The following is a 23,880-nucleotide window of genomic DNA, read 5'->3' on the forward strand; positions in this document are numbered from 1 at the left end:
GACCCTGCGCCCCCGGCCGGGCACTTCCCCTCCTGGGCTCCGGCAGCTCTGCTCCTCCTCTGACTCTTCGGCTCTGTTTAAGAGCCAAGCTGCCCGAGCGCTACCGGCTTCGGGCAGCCCCCTTGCCTCCGGACCCCGAGCTGCCGGCCGGGCACTTCCCCTCCCGGGCTCCGGGGGCACAGGGTCCGGAGGCATGGGGGCTGCCCGAAGCCGGTAGCGCTCGGGCAGCTCGGCTCTTAAACAGAGCTGAAGAGTCAGGGGAGGAGCACAGCAGCCGCGGGAGGGGAACTGCCCGGCCGGTATTTTTCCCGGACATGTTCGGCTTTTTGGCAATTCCCCCCGGACGGGGGTTTGATTACCAAAAAACCAGACATGTCCAGGAAAAAACAGACATATGGTAACCCTAACCACTACACTGAAGGCTGCAAAATAGTTTTCATTCTAAATTCCTTCCCTTCCCACACAGAAACTTGTAATCTTTCTAAACAGTCAACTTTTGGACTGAGAATTTCCATGCTTTCTTGGCCCAACAATGACACTCTAAGTTCACCAAAATCTCTTCAGCTGGATTTAGAATAAATAGTTTATATATAAAATATCCATTTTCCTACATCATAATTTGAGAGTAACTCAAATGGCTGAACTTTGACCCTTGAAACTTAGCATGTAAATGCAGCTGTCCTCACTGAAAAGTGTGCTTTACTAAACTTGAAAAATGTTAATTATAAACATTTCGAAAATGCAGGAACAAATATGCACAGGGGAAAGCCCTAGTTAGCAGTGCACTTATGCCAGGAGGACTTGGAATCTGGCCTTTAAAAACAAAAACCAACCAACCAACCAAAAACAGATACAGCATAATGAATTTACAAGCTCTGGGGTGACGGTGGCAGGGTAGTGCTGACATATACTTTCTTAGAACAAACCGGAAATTAAATGCAAGACACTGCAATGTTAAGGCTGCAGACTTAAAATCAAAAAGTTAGGAAATGCAAACATTCAGGTCCCAGCAGCAATGTTAACTTGCTTGAACTGCACTCATGTAGTAGTAGTTTCTATCCTGTACTTAAAAGTAGCTTAATGTAGTACTCATGTTATTATTTGTATTGCAGTAGAACCTAAGGACTCCACTCGTAGACAAGGACCCCATTGTGCTAGGTACTATACAAACAGAACCAAAAAGTCCTAAAAAAAGAGCACCATAAAAGCGGAAGGATATGCATTGTGGTTAACACTGAAGATGGTACCTTAACTTTTGCATTTCCCAACAGACATTAATTACATTTTAACATTGCACGAACACCTTTTGCATTTTTTTAATATATGGTTCACTATAACAAAAAATTATTTTGCTTAAGCTGGTAACGTCTGCCATACAAACAAGAAAAACTAAAACTGATTTTTTAATTTTATGTAGTATCAGCTTTGCATTTAATTGCGGTTCACAGGCTTATTAAAATGGCTTATCAGTTCATGCGTACTATTAACTGAGCACCCACACACAGTGTGTGGGTAAACGATATGCACATTTAATATGTTAATTAAGACTCTGATCCTGCAAACACTTGCATACGTGTTTAGGTGTGTGCTGGAATTGGGCCTAAGGTATTAGAAGTATTCACTTTAAACATTTCTTTAAATTTTTAGTGCAGGGGTCGGCAACCTTTCAGAAGTGGTGTGCCGAGTCTTCATTTATTCACTCTAATTTAAGGTTTCACATGCCAGTCATACATTTTAACATTTTTAGAAGGTCTTTCTCCAAGTCTATAATATATAACTAAACTATTGTTGTATGTAAAGTAAATAAGGTTTTTTAAAATGTTTTAAGAAGCTTCATTTAAAATTAAATTAAAATGCAGAGTCCCCCCCCAGACTGGTGGCCAGGACCCAGGCAGTGTGAGTGCCACTGAAAATCTTCGTGCCATAGGTTGCCTACCCCTGTTTTAGTGACTTCTTATACTTATTTCCCTCTCTCCCTCACACCCCCAACTTTTTCTTTCTACTTAAAAGCATATTGTAGTGTTTTCATGCCAAAAAGACACTATGCCAATTTATTTTGTTTATGGCATGAAACTAATCCTTTTGTTTCATTGTTGTGGGTTTGTTGTTTTTTTTTAAATAACTAATACACCCAAACTAAGACTGCACGTGTGTGTAGGTCACAGCATTTAAAGCTTCTTTTGAAGCTTCAGTAACAAAGCAGCTGGAGATGGCAGTGACTTCATCTTGAATAATGTTTGACAAATACTCCATCAGGCTTCGCTGCCCTCATTTTGCAGATGCAAACAGTTTTTTGCTCTTTAAGTTTTGTTGCACCTTGAATCAGTTGTCTCAAATGTCTCCAAACCACTAGATCCTAATTTGTCTTTCTTACTTTCTGGAAGGTTTAGTTTCTTCTCTCGTGATAAAAAACGCATGCAGACGACACAGAAAAACGTTCACTTCCAGGATACTTTTGGCGAATGGGCAGATTCAAACAAAGAGGACTCCTACACCGAACAAGGCCAAGAGGCCCTTCAGCATCTGTGATTAACACTCCAAGCTGTGTTGCTTACCACAATAGATCTGAACATTCTAGTAACAAGAAGCTTCCATAACCAAATCTGGCAGCTCATCATTTTTTATTTGCCTGGCCCATGTTGACGGTTGTTTCAGACATACTTTTCCAAAGGGATTCCTCAGTGTTTACTTGGCGACTGCTCTCCGAAAACAGAATCCAGGCTCTGTAGTAATGGTTATTTATACTCTCGGGTATCAAAGCTTCTAGATAACTGGTTTTGTGCTGAATAACAAGTCTGTCTGACTCTTGCATTAACTACAGTAACACAAGCTTCTTTAAACCAAAAAGCCCCCTGTGCCATTATTAGAGATTTATTTGCATTGCACAATATCTAGTGGTGAAGACTCTGATACCATGTTTGTTAACTAGGGGAGGGGGGGGATTTTTCTTAGTTCTGTTAATGACACTTTCAAAGAGAGAGTTTGCAGTGTATACACTATTTCCAGGGCAGGTCCTACCACAGCTGTATCCTGTCAAACTCACAGGTTGCAGAGAAACTTCTTGGAACTTCAACTGATAAAAATACAGAAACTGGAACAGCTGTGAGGGACTGTGATTGTATATTCCCCTTGTTGTTTATAGTGCCTAAAGCATGTAGATACTGATGTACAAGGTGAGTGTGCCTTGCCTTTTGCTCTGAGTTATGCAGTATTAACAGAAAATGAATTGCTCACATGGAGGAATTCTAAACACTCTGCTTTTTTTTTCTTCTTCTTCGTACCATGCCCTTTTTCCCTCCACCCCTCCTCTCTATGTGTAATATCAGACCTCTGCTGTACAGGAAATAGATCACTTTCCCACAAAAGGCTTTGAACAAAGCCCCAGGCACCACTTACACAAGTTCTTATTCCCTATCTGAAAACCATTTTAACACAAGTATAGTGGAGGTTTTAAGTCAGATGATAACTCCTTTGTTCTGTGTAGACAGTCCCAACCCCCAATCTCACCTCCAGCCCTCCCCAAAATTCTGTTGGGACTGTGGGGACAATAGACTCTAAAATCCCAATCATGCAGGCTATGCCCTAAGCTAACACATGTTATACTGCAGGGGTGCTCTGTATGGACCCTTAGTTACATGCAACAGCTTGGAGCAGTGGGGCCTAACTCTATAATGAAAATCCCACCTCTGTACACAGATGATCTATGGGAAGGTCTGATCTGAAACTCAGTTGTTGATATAAGCCCATCCCCAATTTAACTGTATTTGAACAACTGAGTAGTGGCCATAAACACCCACTAGCAAATCCATCTGTAAGACAGTTGTTACTGGAATAGGTGCCCACCCAGACCACATTGAGACACACTCCCTGAGAGCCATGCTACCCAAACTGTGCTACACATTATCCCCCTAACGTGAGAGAGGCCTTGTCCACTCTGTTGAAGCAGAGAGATAACTATTCTTTGTTACAATGAAGTCTAAGCCATTTTTTGGGCTCAGCTGTACTATAGAAAGAGTCATACTACTGCACAGTTCTGCCATCGGTGAGATGTATCTGCATATATTTGCCTATTGGCTTGTCTGCTCTAGAGTAACATTCTTAAAAAAAAAAAAAAAATCCTAGCAGTACTTGCTATTTTAACAGCATAGTGGTTAGACTTGCTTGAACAGGACACCACGCTAAACTACAGCAGCAATCCACACTCCGTGTATACTAAAGCTCCCAGTGTTGTTGACGCTGCTGGATCTGAACCAGCGACGAAACTTGTAAGCAGAAAATAAGCTTTAGAGAGTTCGTCAAACACGCTTCCCTAGCGTGACTACAAATTTGTATTTTGAACTTAGACTGGTTTAATACTACTGGTTTTGGATTTAAAAAAAATCCCTGTATGTACAGGCTAGGGAACCTCTGCTCGAACCTATCTATAACTCAGCAGGGCTGGAAAACCTGTTGCATCATGGTTCAAATGCTCTTCTGTTTTGTACTCTAAATGGGAGTGAACTGTGCTATGACCTTGGGCTCTTTCCACTCTACAGGATAACGTCAATGTTCCCCACATCGTCCCTTGCACTGGTTGGGCTTTTCAGTTAGGGGCCTACGTGCACTCACCTCAGAAACCGCTTACAGGCAGCAGTCTGTTAACAGGTCTAAATGAGGCCAAAGCCAGGTCTACTCTGCAACCTTGTATCCGTATAACTCCATCACTCAGGAGTGTGAAAAATCCACACTGCTGAGTAACGCAGTTGTAACCACCTAACTCCCCATGTAGACAGTGCTATGGCAACAGCAGGGCTTCTCCCGTTGACATAGCTGCTGCCTCTCGCAGAGGTGTAGTAACGACGCCAATGGGAGAAGCGCTCCTGTCGGTGTAGTAGCAACTTCACTGAAGCGCTGCAGCAGTGCAGCTGCAGTGTTTTAAGTGTAGCCCTACCCTGATATTGCACATTCCCAGCCACGTCACATCCTTACAAATTCAAGTACATCATTCCTTAAGAACCCCTCAGTTAGTTCTGTAGTACAACTCCAATAACTGGGTGGTTGGTTATGCTTTAGCCTGTAACGCTATGCCCACACTGCAGCTGGGACCAAGCCTCCCAGCCCCTGGTAGATGGACTTGTGCTGGCAGGGCTCAACCTGGTGCACTAAAAATAGCAAGGTGGCTTGTGCTGCTTGGGCAGCAGCTCAGGTATTCAAGCAAAGCCCACCTCAGCTGCTGGGTGTGAGCTGGAGTGACTAGCCCGAGTCTCCACTGGAACTGCAATGCCCATGCTGCCATTTTTAGCACACTAGCGCAAGCCCCACTAGCATGAATCTGTCTATATGGGCTGGCAGGCTCACTCCCAGAGGCAGAGGGGGAGGGGTCTGATACTTGAAACGCATTCACATTTGAGATGCTGATAGCACTGTCCAACACTAGCATTTTATGAAGGCTGCGCTATGAAAACAGAACCAGATTTAGACACACTAAAATAACTTATGACCTATATTTCTCATCTTTTAAGAGAAGCCACACCTATAGAAAGTATCTCCACTACCTGTTTAAAACGTGGATTGGGCATACACTTTGTTTATGCATAGGCCCTTACACAAAATGAGGAAACAATAATACTTTCCCAAGTTTCTAAGATAAGTTGGGAAAAGAAATGTAAATGAAACCAGGAAGGTACTGCTATTGTATGATGCATTTAAGATGTAGGAAATCTAGATAATGACCCTTTCATATGTTACTATCATACTTTTATTCCTCAACTTCAGAAGAAAAAAAAGAAGCTTCCCAAAGTGCTGGGAGTTCCCCCTAGTAGGGAAGTGCTATAGACAGCCCTTGCATACGTTATTTTGGACAACTACAGTGACAACACACCACACCATTGTTGCTCTTTATAAACCCAGTTTGTACTGTATCCTGCTGTGAAATTCACTGTGATGTTCCTGTAAATCCTCTTTATAGCCGTTTGTCTGGCACTTTAACAACACTCCAGCAATATTAAGCACTGCGAAAATGTAGTAGGTTTACAAACTGAATCCGCAAACCACTTTCAAAACTGATTAAGAGCTGTGACCTGGGACAATAGCAATACATAAGCTAATACTTAGCCCAGTATCTAAGTGCTTATCTTAAAGAGGAAGTTTCTAGCTCTGTGTGTCAAGTTCGCCCCACAGAGTGGACACCACTGCACTATTGTTGGGCCAAAGCTGCAGCCCATCTGAAACAATGGCACTAAGCAGTTTGAACGTCCCCCATTCATCTCTGTGGGCTGCTACCTTGGAAATCTAATTACTACTGAAACGTACCATTAACCATTTCACTCCTGACTCCACAAACAGTAAGAACATAAGACTGGCCATAGCAATTCAGACCAAAGGTTCATCTAGCCCAGTATCCAGTCTTCCCACAGGGGCCAGTGACAGATGCTTCAGAGGGAATGAACAGAACAGGGCAATTTATCAAGTGATCCATCCCCTGTTGGCCAGTTCCAGCTTCTGGTAGTCAGACGTTTAGGGACAGCCAGAGCATGGGGTTGCATCCCTGACCATCTTGGATAAGAGCCACTGATAGGCCTATCCTCCATGAACTTATCTAATTCTTTTTTGCATCCTGTTATACTTTTGGCAATCAAAACATCCCATGACAATGAGTTCTATATGTTGACTGTGCATTGTGTGAAGAACTACTTCCTTGTTTGTTTTAAACCTACTAATTTCATTGGGTGACCTCTGGTTCTTGTGTTATGTGCAGGAGTATATAACACTTCCTTATTCACTTTCTACATCATGCCGGATTTTACAGACCTCTTATCATGTCCCTAATTAGTCATCTCTTTTTTAAGATTAACAGTCCCAGTGTTTTTAATCTCTCCATGTGGAAGCTGTTCCATACCCCTAATCATTTTTGTTGCCCTTTTCTGTACTTTTTTCAACTCTACTTATCTTTTTTTGAGATGGGGCAACCAGAACTGCACGTGGCATTTAAGGTGTGGGTGTACCATGGATTTCTGTAGTGGCATTATGATCTTTTTTGGTCTTATCTATGCCTTTCCTAATGGTTCTTAACTTTCTCTTTTTGATCACCACTGCACACTGAGTGGATGTTTTCAGAGAACTATCCATGATGACTCCAAGAACTCTTTCTTGGGTAGTAACAGCTAATTTAGACCCTGTTAGATTATGTGTGTATTACTTTGCATTTATTAACATTTAATTTCATCTGCCATTTTGTTGCCCAGTGACCCAGTTTAGTGAGAGCCCTTTGTAACTCTTTGCAGGCAGTTTTGAACTTCACTATCTTGAATAATTTTGTATAATCTGCAAACTTTTCCAGCTCACTGATTGCCCCCTTTTCCAGATCATTTATGAATATGATGAACAGCACTGGTCCCAGTACAGACCCTTGAGGGACCACACTATTTACCTCTCTCCCTTCTGAAAACTGACCATTTATTCCTACCCTTCGTTTCCTATCTTTTAACCTGTTAGTGATCCATGAAAGGATCTCCACTCTTTTCCCATGACTGCTTAAGACCTTTTGGTGTGGGACCTGGTCAAAGGCTTTCTGAAAGTCCAAGTACACTAGATCAACTAGATTACCCTGGTACACATGCTTGTAGACCACCCAAAGAATTCTAATAGACTGGTGAGGCATGATTTCCTTTTACTAAGGCAGCGTTGACTCTTCCCCAACATATTGTGTTATCTATGTGTAATAATTCTGTTCTTTGCTATTGTTTCAGCCAGTGTGCCTGATACTGAAGTTTAGCTTACCGGCCTACAATTTCCAGGATTGCCTCGAGATCCTTTTTTAAAAATCAGTGTCACATTACCTATCTGCCAATCATCTGGCACAAAGTCTGATTTAAGCGAAAGGTTACACAGTTGTTAGTTCTGCAATACTTGGGTGAATACCACCTAGTCCTGGTGATTTATTACTGTTTAATTTATCAACTTGTTCCAAAACCTCTGACACCTCAATCTGAGATGGTTCCTCAGATTTGTCACCTAACGATAATGGCTCAGCTGTGGAATCTTCCTTACATCCTCTGCAGTGAAGACTGATGCAAAGAATTAATTTAGCTTCTCCACAACAGCCTTGTCTTCCTTGAGTGCTCCTTTAGCACCTCAATCCTACAGTGGCCCCACTGATTGTTTGGCAGGCTTCCTGCTTTTCATGCTTTCAGCTAACGCCCTCAGATGGAGAGCAGTCATCTGAAAGGACGTTACTGGGGGAAGAGCTGCTCATTTGGAATAGGCAGAGAGTTGAATATCTACCATGTAGCTTCTTGACAGATTCAAGGAAATGCTCTTCTTTGAAAAGCCAGGTGAGAGGCACAGCAGTCTTGCATTCACTGTGCGGAGTCTTTGAGGTTTCTTTGGTCTAACAGTAAATCGCTTCAATAATGTAATAAATATTTCTGATGGACTTTGCTATGTGAGTGGCTTAGGTTATCTGGTGTTGAAATACAGTGTGTAATGCGATCCTGAGTGGGTTCTACTCATTTGGCACATAGCTGAGGGGTTTATCTTTTCTTTACACATTCACAAAGCTTGTACTGCTCCTCATGCAAACAAAGTCTCCTTGAACTAAACTGAGAGGCTGGCAGATCAGTAGAGGGGAAAGCCTGGAGGGGGAATAGTGCAGATTTGAAGGGGAAGCCACTATAGCAGATTTCTATTGTTCCTGCCTCTAAAACAAATTTTCACCACTGAAATAAGGACTTGGAAACAACGGATCAGATGCTGGACTCCACCACAGTGCAACCCCCTCTCCCCCCACCCCCCAGCTTCTCACTGTGCGGGAAAATCCTTGGCTGATGCAAAGCAGAGTGGAAGCTCCTGTGTCACTCCTATTCTAGGCCTTGGCTCTGGGTGTCCCTGAGCCACACTAATCCCCAGCTGCCAGAATGGCCCTTGGAGCCCTGGACAGCTGGGCGTAAATTAGGGCCTCCAGGCTGCCCTAATTTACACTAGGGCAGTGATTCTCAAACTTCATTGTATCGTGACCCCCTTCTGACAACAAAAATTACTACATGACCCCCCCCCCTCAAGTTTCGGCTTCAGCCTTGGGTGGTGGGGCTTGGGCTTTGGCTTCAGCCTGGGCCTCAGCAAATCTAACACTGGCCCTGGTGACCCTATTAAATGGGGTCGCAACCCAGTTTGGGGTCCCGACTCCTGACCCACAGTTTGAGAACCGCTGCACTAGGGACTGAACTAGCCTCAAGATTGAGTAGTAAGCACAGGGCGATCTAGGCCAAAGTGTAAACAATGGAGGACCGTTTGGAACTGTTCTGGTAAGAATATTTACATAGCTGCTGCCGCCGCCCTGCTTTCAACAGGGCCTCTCCCTACTAAACATGAATATGCTGAGCTTGCTAGAAGCAAAACTACACAGGTTCTAGCACAGAACGCCTTTATCTACCCTACACTTGTAACAGAGGTGGGGCAGTCAGTTACAACTAGCAGCTGTAGTGCACCCAGCAACCATTCTCATCCCCAGAAGCAGATTAAAATCATGGACGGGCTGGGCTTTACTCTTGTTAAGTTCGCTTCCATCTCCATTACAACTTTTAACCATGTTATAGCCAGCTCAGCTGTTGAGGGAGATGGTCTGACCCAGAAAAGCATTTTCTTGCTTTGCAAAATAGTTCGGGTGGGCGTAACCTCAGAGTTGTGCTCTCTAGGCAAGAAAGAGAAAATGAGGTGCAAAGGGAGCAGGAGACAAGGAGGGACAATAACAAAATTACAAACTACATAATTCTTGCACCCATATGGGAGAAGCACCCAACAGCAGCTGTGGTGGTACAAAGAGTAAACAACAGGTTACATGGCTGTTGTATTACATTGCATAACTGTCCCACTGGCTGGTCCAGGGACATCATTCTGAAAGCTAAAGCAGGAGTTTCAAAACAAAGGAATACACAGATGAAAGTCGGGTCACTTTGCTTTGACTGGGCGCTCTCCATAGACTTTACATTGGGATGTGCTATAGCCGCAACAGCTGCTGGAAATTAACCTGAGAAGTCATGTGACCTGCAATCTGCCCTCATGGATCTCTATGTCTAGAACATACAAGTTCTGCTAGTTAAAGGCGAGGATTGAATGAAGCAGCACTCCATTAAAAGAAAGATTTCTAAGGCATGTCTCCCCATTGCACCCAACACCAGTCAAAAACAAACATTATGTCTATCCCCATATCTCTCAAGCAGCTGAATCATTTCCTATCCGTTTTATATTGTGTGAAACATTTGCAAAAGCCAAAGATGATGATTTTACAGATATTTCTTCAATAGGTGACTTCATCAGTCTGTCATATGAGCACATGGCATATATAGGAAATATTTAAGGGCCGGGCTCTCTCATATACAAACAAGCCGTTCTCTCAATAGCCAAGAAGCCTGGACACATGTTTCATTTTGCATCCCACTGAATTAGGTGTGAATACAGGCACATCTGTAAGTCTGGTGTTCCTTACAGAATGCCAACAAGTATTGTGTGGTTAAAAAATTTTTAAAAACATTTCCTTTTTATTTTCATAGGTACATATAACTTGTACATTCCATTGGGTCTCCCCGCAGCAAAGTATAATAGAGAACCCACAGCAAACAGTGATTACTGGTTCCTTAACGTTCTTAGAAATGGAACTACATAGAGCCCGATACCATCAGATGCAGTAAATGCAATACTGTGTGCTTTCCAATGCTTTTGTTATTTCCCAGATCCTGCTACCCCTCCACTCCGCTCTATAAAACACATTAATGAGACTTTGCTTAAAGAAAACCTCTGAAGAGCAACAAATAAAATAATTGGCTGTGTCTTAAGATCTGCCTTCTAACACTTTTGCTGTGAATGCCCAGTTCTGGCTCTCCTCTTTTTCCTGCAGGACTCCTGTCAATATCTGGAAGGCTGGGACTATGATACCAATGCCAGCTGCAGCTCTCTCAGCTCCAAGCTGAGTGAGTGGGGGAGGGCTATGCTGAATCTAACGCAGGATAAGGGCCCATCTATAGAGGTAAACTACTGAGTAAGGGGGAAATCATGTCATAACAGAACTGGGGCTCTGTCCTGTTTATAAGAGATGTGGGTCTTGCCTGTCTAGAATGGTTTGAACCATGTTAAGGAATCCTGCTACAGTCCTGACCTCCAGAAAGAAAGGAGACAGTCACCGCATAGTTAGAATACCCCTACAGGAAGATTTGCTTGCACACAAAGAACAATTTAAATTTTAAATTTAACAAGGTGGGGGTGGGGAATCAAACCAAAGAAAAGGCAGATACCACATAATACATGAGACAGAGAACAAAAGCTCTATAAATAAGAGAGTCACAACTCAACACAGGTACAGGTTACTGCAGGAGTCATTGTCCCCTCTTTCTGGCAAAACCACCATAGAAATTACCTGAAGGACAATAAACCAGAGACAATGGGCCAGCTGCTTGGCTGGCCCAGCTTTGGTGAAGACAGTGGCTCTATCCAATTTTACACCCGCTGAGGATCTAGTTCCAGGTGATTAGCAGGACTCCTTGCAGGCTGGAAGCACGCAGCAAAGCCACAGGTTGAATCTGTGCTCAGAGCTTTCTTAAACCAGAGGCGGGCCCATGCCTGGATTAGAACCTGACCTCAGTTCAGGGTTGTTTGAATCAGAAGGTTTTGGAGGGGGTCTGGCTGTAAACTTCCCCACAGTTCATGGGTGTTCAGCTTAACGGAACTTTCTTCTACCGATGTTTGTCGTCATCTCTCTGCTTCTTAGGGTCTCTCTCCCTGCTCCGGTCTCTTTCCCTGTCTTTTCTCTCTCTGTCCTTCCTCTGCTCCTTTCCTCTTTGGAATCCCGCTCTCTGTCCCGGTTGCTTTCACCCCAAGCCCACGATCGCTCCCTTTCCAGCCATCTCTTGTCTCGGTTCCTTTCAGGGTCTCGGTCCCTCGCTCTCCAGTCCCTCGCTCCCTCACGAGACCAGCTCCTCTCTCTTTTCTCCACTGATCCCTCTCCATAGAAGTCACTTTTCATAGTTGGCAAATTGATGGGCTTTCGGAAAGGCCTGTCCCGCCCTCCAAACCGCAGCTGCCCGGATTCCTTCTTGCCTCCAAAACCACCTCCAAGTCTCCGAGGGATCCATCCTTTGAGGGTCCTTTCCAGCTCGAAGTCCACAAATATCTCATGCTGGTCAATAACCAGCCTGTTGGCATCTCTATGGGCTTTCAAGAGCGAACGTTCCTCTTTGTACTCTATAAACGCATAGCCCTTGGAAAAACCTGTCACCAAGTCTCTAACCAGACGAATCTTCCTAATGTCTCCATACCTGGAAAAGGCTTCCTTCAGCTTCTCCTCTGTGGTTTGTAGATTCAGTCTTGCTACAAAGAGAGTGAGGTGGGGATCTCCTGTAACCCCCTTATTAGGTATGTACCGTGCCAACATGGCCCTCCAAATGGCACGGTCATGGGGCTCTTCATCTGTGCCATCAATGCTCCCTGCTTTGAGGGGGTCATACTCTTTCGCTATGGGCGCCCACTCGTTCATTTTCTAGAGGGAACACAAACATCAAACACACTCCAGCATCACTGCTAACATTCTGTATAAACGTTCACCACTACAGGTGAATTGGAAGACACAGTTAATGAGGATACTTGGCATTTGCCTATAGCACTTTCCATCCCAGGATCACAAAGCACGTTACAAACATGAATGAACTTACAACACTCCACCACAGGCTGATTCCCATTTTACAGATGGGAAAACTAGGACGCAGAGTTCAGTTTTTAGCACAGATTCATCTGCTAGCACTCCACCTGGATAGGCCGTGAGGGGCACAGAAAACCCTAGACATCCTGCATCCTCGCTAAAAAAAAACCCATTAGACTTTGCAGAAATGACAAAGAATCCTTTATAAGATTAATTAAAACAAACTCCACGGAAATCCTCTTTTCAACTAGACTCCCCCAAGCTCTGGCCCCCTGTGGAAGGCGATTTGCTCACTGTGGAGGTGGGGAGCATTTGCTTCCTGGTGTGGGAGGAAGCCTTGCATTATCTGGGTGTATTTTAGGGGAACATCCTTCCGATGCTCTGGTATTGGGTGTTTTTAAGCGAGTGCAGAAAGAGGCCGGATGCCTCCCACAGGCCACTCGGGGAGGGGGGGGGGCGCACAGGCCATGTGCTTCTCAGCCCCCCCCAGCTGGGCTTTGCAGACTTCGCCCCTTCGCTTCCTGGAGCGTGCACAACCCAGCAGCCAGCTCGGCTCCTTCCTACCTTTGCCCTCGGGGTCTCACGCGCTGCCAAGAACCCGGGGGACGCTTAACCCCCTCGGTCCCCGAAATTAGTCAGCACACCCCTCCCCCACCTTCCAGCACAGCTCAGGCCTAGCACATCCCTCCCCCGCCCCCCAGCTCTGGGGCTGAACCTCCCCTAACAGCCCACAACCAGCCCCTCTCTCCAGCCACCCGGGGCGGCCATAGAAACATCTAACGCCCCCTTACTGCAGGCGTCCGGTGCAGGGGCCGGGCCCATTCACACCGGGCCTGGGGACTGTGAGCACCACCGCCATCTGCCCGCCCGCCCGCGCACAGCGGGGTTCCCAGCCCGTCCCCGCACGCTCACCGCCTCTCCTCCGCCGCGGCCCGGGCGCGCTTCTCTCTGCCCACCGGCTGCAGGCCCGCGGCCGGCTTCCCGTCGGCAGGGGCCGATTCGTGCGCGCAAACCACAGACGTCTCCACTTAGCAAAACCCCGCGCGGGGAGGGGCGACTTGTGCAAAGCGCAGCTCCGCGGCCGCGGCCGGGAATTATGCGAGGGCAGCGCGCGCGCTGCGCCCCGGACGGGCCAAGCCCGCGGAAAGTGGCGCTCCAGAAAGGCAGATGCGTTCGCCTTCCTCACCCCGGCCCCTGGGGGAGGGAAGCGGCCTGCAGATGCATTGTCCTTGCTAAGCTGGGGGGGGGGTGGCTGGCTGCAGATGGGTTTGCTTTGCTCACACCCGCTCTGCGCTGGAGGGGGCAGGCTGCAGCAGCTGCGTCCATTGCCCGGGGGAGGCAGCGAGCTGCAGGAGCCTGTCGGGTTTTTGAGACCCGTTACAGTTCACAGGAAACCACCCCCAAGCCCCAACCAGAAGAGGGATTCCTGGCCAGAGTCCTTCCTTGCAGACCAACCAGCCCGGCTGCTTTATTCCCCCGTGCAATGGCTAAGACAACAGGGGCTTTGCAGTGACCCTGGAGCAGGGCCGCTGCCCCTGCCAGTTGCCAGGGGTTGTTGCCATGTGCGGTCTGCCGGGGCGTGCGAGCAGCACCGCAAATCCCCGCCTGGCTTAGCTGTGGCACGGGCGGAGCTGCCGCCGAGCTACGGATCCGGAGAGCGGAATTCACTTTCAAATCCGAATCGAGTTGTAGTGACCCGAGAGAGTGCACAAGGCAAAGCAGCTACGCGCGGGGGGGTGGGGGGGGAGCTGATAAATCCCAAGGGCAGCTCTGGCCCCTGCTTTTGGAGACGGAGCTGAATATTTGGTTCTGTGATAAGGGGCCCCTACATCCTGAGGCATGTGAGTGGGAAACTGGCCCTACCCAGGAGTGTTTCAGTCCCTCCCCATCCTGAGGCGTCTCCATGGAAACTGCAAACGTTACCCAGGGAGGGCAGACGCTTCACCCTGCCCAGGGTTTGCTTTGTCATAGTGCTTCTTGCAAAATGCAATGGGAAATGTCTCCAGCTGCCCTCGCAGCATCAATCCCGCCTGCCTGCAAAAGCCTCCACCCAGTACTTCAACACAGATCACTCCCAGGCCAGCCACAGCCCAGCCTCTTGCGACAGAGACTGGGTCTGCTGGGTAGTTTTGTCTGCACAACCAGCAGTGAAACACACGCCCATAGCCTATCACCCTGCAGCCAATCTCTGTCTCCTGGACACTGTCTAAGAATGAGAGTAGAGCCCACTCCAGCTAGAAGGGAAGCTGTCCCGTGCTGGCCTCGCTTCCCACATGGCTTTTAGCCCCACCCCAGCCTCCCAGCCTTGTTATCTGATTGGCCCCCAGGAGCCTCCCCTGGAGGCGAGAGGACTTGGTCACAGGTTAACAAGTTTCACAGAGGAGGAGGAAGGAAGTTGTTGAGTGTGGCAGCCGAAGCAGGCGACAACTGCAGCAGCAGGTCTGAAACCAGCCTTCTCCAGACTCCCCACTGGGGCTTGCCATGCAGGGTCATCAGCACCAAGAGGAGGGAGAGGTGAAGGAAGAGCCTAGCCCTGAAAGCGCCTTTGAGAAGAGCCCCTTCCAGCTGACAGCAGAGGATGTCTATGACATTTCCTACCTGGTGGGCAGGGAGATCCTGAAAATAAGCAGCGAGCCCCAGGGGGAGGTGCCCACCAGAGTCGCCCAGTTGCAGTTCAAGATAGTGAGGATTCTGGAAATGCTGGAAGCTTTGGTGAATGAGAGTAACCTGACAGTGGAGGAGCTGAAGATGGAGAGAGACAATCTCAGAAAGGAGGTGGAGGGACTCAGAAAGGAGGGTCCCCCAGGGAATGCAGAGCAGGTAGGTATAAGGGCAAGTGCAACCTCAGGAACTGATGTGCTTATTGTGGAGGCATGGGGTTTTATTAACTACACTTTATACTAGTGACATTCAGCGAAGCATCTCCATCAATTTGGCCCACCTTTCACACATTGACAGAGTTACAGCTCCGTTGAGAAACTGCTGTGAGCAACCTCATGAGCGTAGGCACAGTTTGAGGTTAGCAGAATTCTCAACGTCAAAAATCCCTGTCCGATGGGAGGCCATGCTAGCACCACACACTGCAAAACACTTTTGCTAGCATGATTCAAGCCATTGTGTGGACAGGCCCTATTGGAGAAGTTTACTTTTCATCCCTGTTGAAGTTCCTGACCCAGCTGCCCGCGCAGAGACTGGCTCTGGCTAAACAACCTACAATGTTACGGTACAATGTCCTGTAGTATTGTAGGTATAGGGCATGGTTTTGTCTGGACAGAGTCAATATGCTGAAAGAGAGAAGTTCAGACATCCGGGCCCTGATTTTCATGTAGTGTAGATGTACAATTGCACATCTGTCTTTTATGTACAATTGCTCACACAAAAGCACCTAATTAGCCATTTGCACACATGTGAAATCCTTGTGTTTGTGCAAATTAGATGTATCAGAGGAGGAATGACCTTGTGGTTTAGGCGCTCAGCTGGGACTCAGGAAAGCTAGGTTCAGTTCTCAGCTCTGCTCAAATTCTCTCTGCAACCACAGGCGAGTCCCTTAATTTCTCTGGGCCTCAGTTCCTGTCTGTGACAATGGGGATAACAGCACTTCCTTTGCAAGTTTAGAGGTAAACTCTTTGGGGTGGGGACTGTCTTATATGTGCATAAAGCACCTGGCACAATGGGGCCCACAGGCACTACTGAAATACAAATAATTATTTTGCACCTACATTGTATGAAAGATCAAGATTGTAATGTCTATAAATAATTGAAATTACTATTGATTGATAAAGCTGATTCCTTGTCTAAGGTACAGCCTGACAGCTGCTCAGGGGTTATCTGGGCATGTGGTGTCCTTACGGTTGCTTGGTTTTTAAACTGTTGCCCTTTGTTCTACAGCTGAGCCTTGGACCAGACAAAATGATAATAGATCTCACAGATCCAAATCGTCCACGGTTCACGTTGCAGGAGTTGAGAGATGTGCTGCAGGAACGTAACCAGCTGAAAGCACAACTTCTTATTACACAAGAGGAGCTACAGTGCTATAAGAGGTAGATCACTAGGTCATCCAGTCAGCAAAGAACCCCTGTTTATAACACCTGTTTATTATGTAGGGATCATTTCAGAGGAGATTAGTGTTATTTGTTTGCTGTAGCACCCACAATGTGCTAGGCACTGTCCAGGTATACAAGACCGTAAACTCTTTGGAGCGCTGTGGTTATAGAGAGCCTAGCCCAATGGGCCTTATTCTTGGTTGGCCCCTTTGGCACTATCACAATAAATATTATTATTAATAATATTAATAAAAAAGAAGGGACATTCTGGCCCCTAAGAGCTTACGGTGTAAGGATAAACTGACAAGCAGAGAGGGGTCAGGGAGTGGGGGTTTCAAAAGGAATTTTCTATATAAATCAACCTTAAAACTGAAGTTCTGCCTGCTCTGTGTGAGTCAAAAACATGTGTAATTTCACATACCAACATCTGCAGGCAGTTACTTCAACTGTGTGTGCAAAGTAGGAAATTGGGCACACAAATCCAGTGTGTAGGTATGCCTGGCTAGCCATGTGTGAGTGCAAGTACCTTATTCGCACATGCAATCATAGTAATTGCACACATGCATTTTGATGAAAACCAGGATGTAGGTATCTATCCTATGCCACTTGTCATAAGAGCAGGGAGGTTTCTTTGCTGGCCTTAGTTAAAATTTCCCTTCTCCTGTTGTGCAGACTTATGCATGATAGTTTATTTACCACCCTTCATCTCAGAGATGTGTTCATTTCCGTGATGCTGTATGTATAGCTGTAAAGCACTTTAGCATTGTTCAGGATGAAAGTGCATATTTTGTAAGACCCCCAGCTAAAGACTGAGTAAGGCACATACTACAAAAAACTCACCCAGGGATAAGGATTCAGTTCAGGGCAGGTGACCCAGGTGACTGCCTGGAGTGCCAGGCGTGGGGGGCACTGGTCTCGGGATGCTGTTTTTGTTGTTAGTGACAAAAGGGAACATAGAATGTTTGAAGTAACATGGCTCAGGTATTCCATATTTGCTTATATATGGCATGAATAAATACAGATTTACAGATCCTAGCATGCACATTTAGTGTCTTATATGACAGGGATAAATCAAGCATCAAAGTTGTGAAATGGGCTAAAAATGCAATAAAAAATAAGATATTCAAAAGTTTTAACAAAGAGGGGGCGCCGAAGATGCTCCTCGCCTGGGGCACCATTTGGTCTAGGGTGGGCCCTGATTCAGATGACCTCGGTTCTGTTCCCGGCACTGCCACTGATCTATTGTGTGATTTTGGGCAAATCACATCACCTCTCTTTTGTTTTGTTTTCACCTCCCATCCTTTGTCTGGCTTGACTAATTAAACCATAAGCTGTTTGGGACAGGCACTGACTTTTACTCTCTTTGGGCTTGTCTATACTACCATGCGGGGTTGATCTAAGATATGCAACTTCAGCTACGTGAATAGCGTAGCTGAAGTCAAAGTACTTACTTACCACAGTGTCTTCACTGCGGTAAGTCGACAGCTGACGCTCTCCCGTTGACTCCGCTTGCGCTTCTCGTTCTGATGGAGTACCAGAGTAGATGGGAGAGCGCTCAGCGGTCAATTAGATACGATAAATCGACCCCTGCTGGATCGATCCCTGCCCACCGATCCAGCGGGTAGTGTAGACAAGCCCTTTGTAAAGTGCCTGGCACAATGGGGCCCTGATCTCAGTTGAGGTCTCCTTATGATACCATAATACAAATAATAATAAATCCATCCTGAGTACACTTCTATAACAGACATGCATAATGCAAGTTATATCTGAGAAGCCAGTTTCAGACCTGCCCACTCAAACAGCAGTTTTGCCAGCAATGCAGTTAAGGACCCACTCCCCCAGCTCAGTCACACATTAATGGCTTCATTGGCTCTTGACTCTCCAGTTGCCTAACCCAGCTCATTGGAATCCAAGTTACAAATTAACCATGTGAATGTTTAATTCATGTCTTGCATCTGAAGAAGTGAGGTTCTTACCCACGAAAGCTTATGCTCCCAATACTTCTGTTAGTTTTAAAGGTGCCACAGGACCCTCTGTTGCTTTAATTCATAAGTGGATCATGAGCTGTGGGGCTCTAATTACCAACCCATATTGTCAGTAATGGATTTCAATCCAAGTGAATCAGAGGAAAAATAATAATTTGATTTACATGGTAACTTCCTAACAAGGTGCCCAGGGTGCTGAAAAACCCAACTGAAGGCATCAGATATAAAACAAAGTAGTATAAATATGGGACCTTTGAAATAAAAAATGTGTTTTAGAATGTCATGAGTATACTTCCATATAGCACGTGTATAGCACAAAATGTCACGTCCTAAATTTAAGACTCACAGAAAATGTTTTAGTGGCTGGATAATGTATTATTAAAGACATGAGTTTGTCTCGAGTGTTTTTGAAGGAGTATGTTTCAGTGCCCACATTGAACAGCATTGCTTATCTGCATATTGTGGGCTTTGATCCCCTCAGATCTCAAGATAAGCAGAGTCAGGCTAGGTCAGTGCAGTGATGGCCGTGAAGGTGTAGAACTAAGCACCCTCTGCCTGGCCATACAAAGCCCTAATACAGGCCAGCAATGCTTGTAGTTATGGCTTGCACTGGTAGCTTTGCCTGTTTAGAGTAGGGGTTTGCACTGGTACAGCTATATGCCCTAAGGCTGTAACCAGTGAACATTTCCAGTGTAGGGAAGGGAAGTGACACGGGGAAGGTGACATTTATCTACCTCACAGGGGTCTTGTGGACCTTCATTGATTCAGGCCAGAATCTGCTGTTACACCTGTGTAAATCTAAGTGACTGTGCTGGAGATACCCTGGATCTGCCCCAATGTAACCAAGCTTGGAATTTAGTGCTTTGAGATCTTTGGATGGAAGGTGCTTTACAAATGCAACATAGGATTAAAATCAGTCCTCACTGAGTATTAAATAATTACATAACACTCCATCTGTAGCTATATAAGCTTCTAACAATTATCAGTGGGGTTCTTATCAAAATATACTAAGCTAAATTAGAGAGACAAGGTGTGTGAGGTAATATCTGTTATTGGACCAACTTCTGTTGGTGCAAGAGACAAGTTTTCAAGCCACACAGAGCTCATCTTCAGGTCTGGAAAAGAGCTCCTTGTGGCTCGAAAACTTGTCTCTCTCACCAACAGAAGTTGGTCCAGTAAAAAATATTACCTCACCTACCTTGTCTCTCTAATATCCTGGGACCAACACAGCTATAACTGCACTACATCTAAGCTAAATTACTGTGCACAATTAAAATAAGAGTGATTCACTATTAGCATTAGTCCAGGTTAGCTGTGTCCAGAGAAATTAGAGCTCCTATTCAGGAAAGCACTTACACACAACTTGACTTCAGTGGGACTTGAGCACAAGTTAAGAGCTTTCTGAATCGGTGCCTACATTAATAAAGACATAATATTGACTGCATTGTGCATGCCCTAGCTTTACAGACCAGCACAGAACAGTTCCTAGTATCATTTTTTCACAAACTAAAACTAGTACAACATTCCTACGCACAAAGGAAAGGTGCAAAGACACCACAGCCAGCAAACGTGACAGTGCTGCAAACTTTAGCAGGGTATTTTGACATCATCTGCTCAGATGCCACATGCTGCCAGAATTAAGAAAGGGTTCAATATGCACAATGGGGGCGTGGGGGGGGAGAGGTGTAGCACAGATTAAAAACAAAATTCCCATCTCCCTCGTTTGCTAGTGGCATCATTTCACAGAGGGAGGACCAGGCTGGGCCAATGGAAAAGGAATCCACTGTCTGCAGTCCTTCTGGCTCAAGTAAATCTAACGAAGAGAAAACAATCATAAAACGTCTGTAAGTATTGTCACTTCTCTTGCAGCACTTTATAGTGGTGGGCTGACTTGATTGGATACTTGTTCTCCCCTCACAACCCCCCCCCCATTATAAAAATTAAGGGCTGTTGCTGGAACCCTGAAGCCTGCAAACCTCCTCCTGAAGCCAACCAGAATTTAGTAGCATCAGGAGTCTACCACCGAGATGGTTCACATTGCAGCTGGGCATAGCTCCTCTCTGATAAGATGGCAAAAATAATAGCTGCTTCAGTTAACTTTTATGTGAGTTAATCTCCTGACAGGGATAGTCTGAATTAGACACAGAGAGGATGAATGCTTTGTGTAAACAGTGTTAACTAAAAGGCATCAGACACAATCTCTTTAACTAGTAGCAGTGCCTGTAGGAGGAAAGGGTTTCTTAAGAATGGTCCCAGGTCAAATCCTTGAATACTTCTTGCAAAATTAGAGGGAAATTACCACTTAAATGACATGGCCCAGCTTTCAGGTCTCACTTTCAGATTCCTAGAGGAAACTACGTCTCAGACCGCTTTATAGCAGTGCACCACCCCTGACACACTGCATCAAAATAACAGTAAAAACTTAACACTTTTATAGCACCTTTTAGGTGTAGAACTCAAAAGTGCTTTATAAAGGTGGGCATCAGAATTTTAGAGATGGGGAAACTGAGGCACAGATGAAGTGACTTGCCTGAGGTCACAGCATGACACAGCAGAGACGGGGAGAGAACCCAGTTCTCCTGCATACCAGCCGCATCCACTGGACAGTGCTGGTTGCGTCACATACTAGCACAACAGCAAAGGGAGAAGTGATTTTGCCCCGTGCCTGTGAAAAGCACCCTATGAGGCCAAAGACTTTCCAAGCAATCCTTGCTACACAAAGAAGCCTTCAGTTAAGGTCTCAGTCCGGGGGACACATGAAATTGCATGGTATTTATTTATGGTCTTGAATTTAGCCGCCTTGGTCAAAAAATTGCCAGCTTTTCAGAGCTAATCATTAAGCTCTCCTATGCTGTAGGAGGCCATTGCCTCCCCTGTGAGTACACTAAGAATGTCCACGTTGTGTTGTGTACTGACTATCCCCCAAGGTTTGTTTGTGATGGGATTCAAGGGGCTATATGCAGCGGGAGCCTGCTCAAGCTCTGTGCTTATAGCCCCTGAGAGCAGCCCAGTGTGTTAGCAGGACAGGCTCAGCTGGTGGGTGTAGCCTTTCCTTTTTGTAAGACACTTCCCCCACCCCCTCTTTTTGCTCTAGGTTCTCTTTTAAATACGGAAAACGAATATGACTGAGAATTTAGCCACTTCTGCTCCAAAAGTTGCAGCGTATAAAGCCCTTGAGAAGAAGCATTTGAAGGAAAAGAATCAGTTTCACTGTAGAGAAGAGGCCACATCTCAAGAACAACATGTATTTGTATAATACTTTCAGATTTTGCTTTTTTAAATAACATTTCTGACAATGTTTGTATTAAGGAATAAGTGTTGTTTTCTCCTCTTGTAAAGGATGGCAGACTTCCTCTAGACATATCCAGGCAGATGGGGTACGGAATAAACCTTTTTTATATAGCGATTTTCAGTCTTTCGAAGAACCATACCAAGACATAGCCTACAGAAGAAAGAATATTAGTTTTTCCACTCACTGCGTGGGCTAGGGGATTTTCAAAGGCTAGAATGATCTTGCTGACATTTTGCTAGAGTTACACTATCTACAAAGACAGACAAATATGTTTACATTTAGTGACTTTTGTTGTGCAGTGGTCTGACACCAGAAATATCCATATCTTAAAGCAACCCAGAAGCTGAAGCAAACTGGAAGTTGGCCACGTGGTGGCTGTCTTGTGGTTTGTATTAAATTAGTTTGATGTCCTCTGTTCAGCAGCCTAATGCCTACCACTGAGACTACTATAACTGGGAGTATCTGACACCTTTAGCGGTAGACTCACAAGCCAAGCATTGGCTAGACCATGGATATAGAACTCTCATGGCTAGGGGTGATCCTTCAGGTCAAAAGTAAAGCAAGTTGTAGCAGAGTATTAACACTGTTACTACATATGTTCATCCTGCTCAGTGGACATATAGGACTTCAGTTAGTACTGGAACCTTTTAGAGGCAATACCTATATTCTTGAAATATAGCACATTCAACACTGACTTCTCATAGGTACTGAATGGGAATGAAAACACTAAAAATGGAGATAATTCTAGTTTTGGGAAGATAATCACTGATTTAAAAAAGCATACCTAAATGAGCTGCATATACAGAACAGATAAGAGATAGGAAAGTTAATTATCTAGCTGCACTCCACTACTAAATGCATTTAGGTCAAACAGATGGAAGGTAGGTGTAGGGGAGATAATTAATATCTCTGAGGTTTGTACTAAATCTACAACTAGGAAGACAACAGCTATTTTAACAGCATTAGATATGAGGCTGATTAGACATGTAAATAGTAGGAAAAATTAAAAGACTCAAGAATGTCTTATTCCCTTTCAAAAGGGAAGTGAATTCTATGATCTCCTTTGATTCCCTTTTATATGCTAGCAATAGGCAGAATATAGGTCAGTTGATGTATACAGTATATCTATACTTAGTAACAAAGAATGCCAGTTAATATGGCTGCACAGAAGGTAGAAAAACAGCAGTGTCATTTTCAAATGTGTTCACTAGTAACAGAATATTAGTAAAGCAATATCAAAGATACCTAACTTGGAAAGATGTGTCTATAGGGGATAATTCTCTGCAATGGATGGGTGTCACACAGGGTTTGCCATCTTCAAAACATTATTACACCCCAACAGTGGGGATGCTTCTTATATAACCCTTCTGGGTCTGAGGGCTAATTAAACTAAGATTCTATCAAGTATGAAAAAGTCTATTGGGCCAATACATCCCAAAATAGTCTTATTCTATTTGTAACACAGGCACCAGATCAGCAGCTGGTGCTAACAAAATTAAAGCATAACTCTGGCACAAAGGTCTGTGTCCTCCACCATGCCTGCCTGTTACTTGGAGGGAGTGTTCATGAACATTTCTAATTCAGTAGAGGCATGCTGCTATTAGGATAGCAATTTAGGTGAGGGGGGTGGGAGGGAGGAAAGGTGGTAAGATCTACTCCGGTTCTGACAGGTTTCAGAGTAGCAGCCGTGTTAGTCTGTATCCGCAAAAAGAACAGGAGTACTTGTGGCACCTTAGAGACTAACAAATTTATTAGAGCATAAGCTGTCGTGGGCTACAGCCCACTTCTTCGGATGCAGGTTCTGAGTTTTATAGGCTAGCTCTGCACACGAGAGAGAGCAATTGAGAAAACTGACAGCTTCAGCATTCCTGAGGAAAGTAGGCATCTCTCTACAGT

At 45.3% G+C, this 23,880-nt stretch overlaps 3 protein-coding genes across 14 annotated transcripts in view; 2 read left to right on the top strand and 1 right to left on the bottom strand.

The window, feature by feature from the left end:
• RILPL1 (Rab interacting lysosomal protein like 1) overlaps positions 1 to 8,419 on the top strand; it is a 40,938-nt gene extending 32,519 nt beyond the window's left edge. For 6 of the 10 annotated variants that reach the window (XR_006175022.2, XM_065568068.1, XM_005298715.5 and 3 more), the window contains one exon: positions 2,385 to 3,250. Coding sequence is in view for 8 of the 10 variants with exons in the window: in XM_065568068.1 (XP_065424140.1) it covers positions 2,385 to 2,529 (145 nt within the window). In the remaining 2 variants the exon portion in view is untranslated. Of the gene's footprint in view, positions 1 to 1,112; positions 1,159 to 2,384; positions 3,251 to 7,727 lie in introns of those variants that run through there. The other 4 variants (XR_010592802.1, XM_008163508.4, XM_008163505.4 and 1 more) reach the window with 2 other exon arrangements.
• A 2,075-nt stretch (positions 8,420 to 10,494) lies between these two features.
• SNRNP35 (small nuclear ribonucleoprotein U11/U12 subunit 35) lies at positions 10,495 to 13,977 on the bottom strand. 3 transcript variants are annotated; one of them, XM_005298712.5, is made up of 2 exons: positions 13,577 to 13,977; positions 10,495 to 12,505 (listed from the first exon to the last, which is right to left on the bottom strand). In XM_005298712.5, exon 2 carries the CDS (start codon positions 12,500 to 12,502, stop codon positions 11,687 to 11,689), a length of 816 nt encoding a protein of 271 aa, XP_005298769.2. In that variant the 5' UTR covers positions 12,503 to 12,505; positions 13,577 to 13,977; the 3' UTR covers positions 10,495 to 11,686. The 3 variants fall into 3 exon arrangements, with proteins under 3 accessions (XP_005298769.2, XP_005298770.2, XP_065424144.1); XM_005298713.5 differs by having other exon boundaries at positions 13,456 to 13,625; XM_065568072.1 differs by lacking the exon at positions 13,577 to 13,977 and adding an exon at positions 12,678 to 12,816.
• Positions 13,978 to 15,004: 1,027 nt separating this feature from the next.
• RILPL2 (Rab interacting lysosomal protein like 2) lies at positions 15,005 to 22,098 on the top strand. The gene is made up of 4 exons (XM_005298711.4): positions 15,005 to 15,484; positions 16,553 to 16,704; positions 20,423 to 20,536; positions 21,787 to 22,098. Exons 1-4 carry the CDS (start codon positions 15,146 to 15,148, stop codon positions 21,815 to 21,817), a joined length of 636 nt encoding a protein of 211 aa, XP_005298768.1. The 5' UTR covers positions 15,005 to 15,145; the 3' UTR covers positions 21,818 to 22,098.
• Positions 22,099 to 23,880: the final 1,782 nt, after the last annotated feature.

Source organism: Chrysemys picta, chromosome 15 (assembly GCF_011386835.1).
Source record: "Chrysemys picta bellii isolate R12L10 chromosome 15, ASM1138683v2, whole genome shotgun sequence".
Classification (NCBI taxonomy): Eukaryota; Metazoa; Chordata; order Testudines; family Emydidae; genus Chrysemys; species Chrysemys picta.

Bases quoted from the DNA above. Each gene is read 5' to 3' on its own strand.
- RILPL2 (XM_005298711.4), top strand. From the start codon at position 15,146: ATGCAGGGTCATCAGCACCAAGAGGAGGGAGAGGTGAAGGAAGAGCCT. The intron at 15,485-16,552 runs GTAGGTATAAGG...TTTGTTCTACAG, and splicing joins CCCCAGGGAATGCAGAGCAG to CTGAGCCTTGGACCAGACAA. The intron at 16,705-20,422 runs GTAGATCACTAG...CTCGTTTGCTAG, and splicing joins GAGCTACAGTGCTATAAGAG to TGGCATCATTTCACAGAGGG.
- SNRNP35 (XM_065568072.1), bottom strand. From the start codon at position 12,704: ATGGGAATCAGCCTGTGGTGGAGTGTT. The intron at 12,506-12,677 runs GTAAGTTCATTC...TGTTCCCTCTAG, and splicing joins TCAGCCTGTGGTGGAGTGTT to AAAATGAACGAGTGGGCGCC.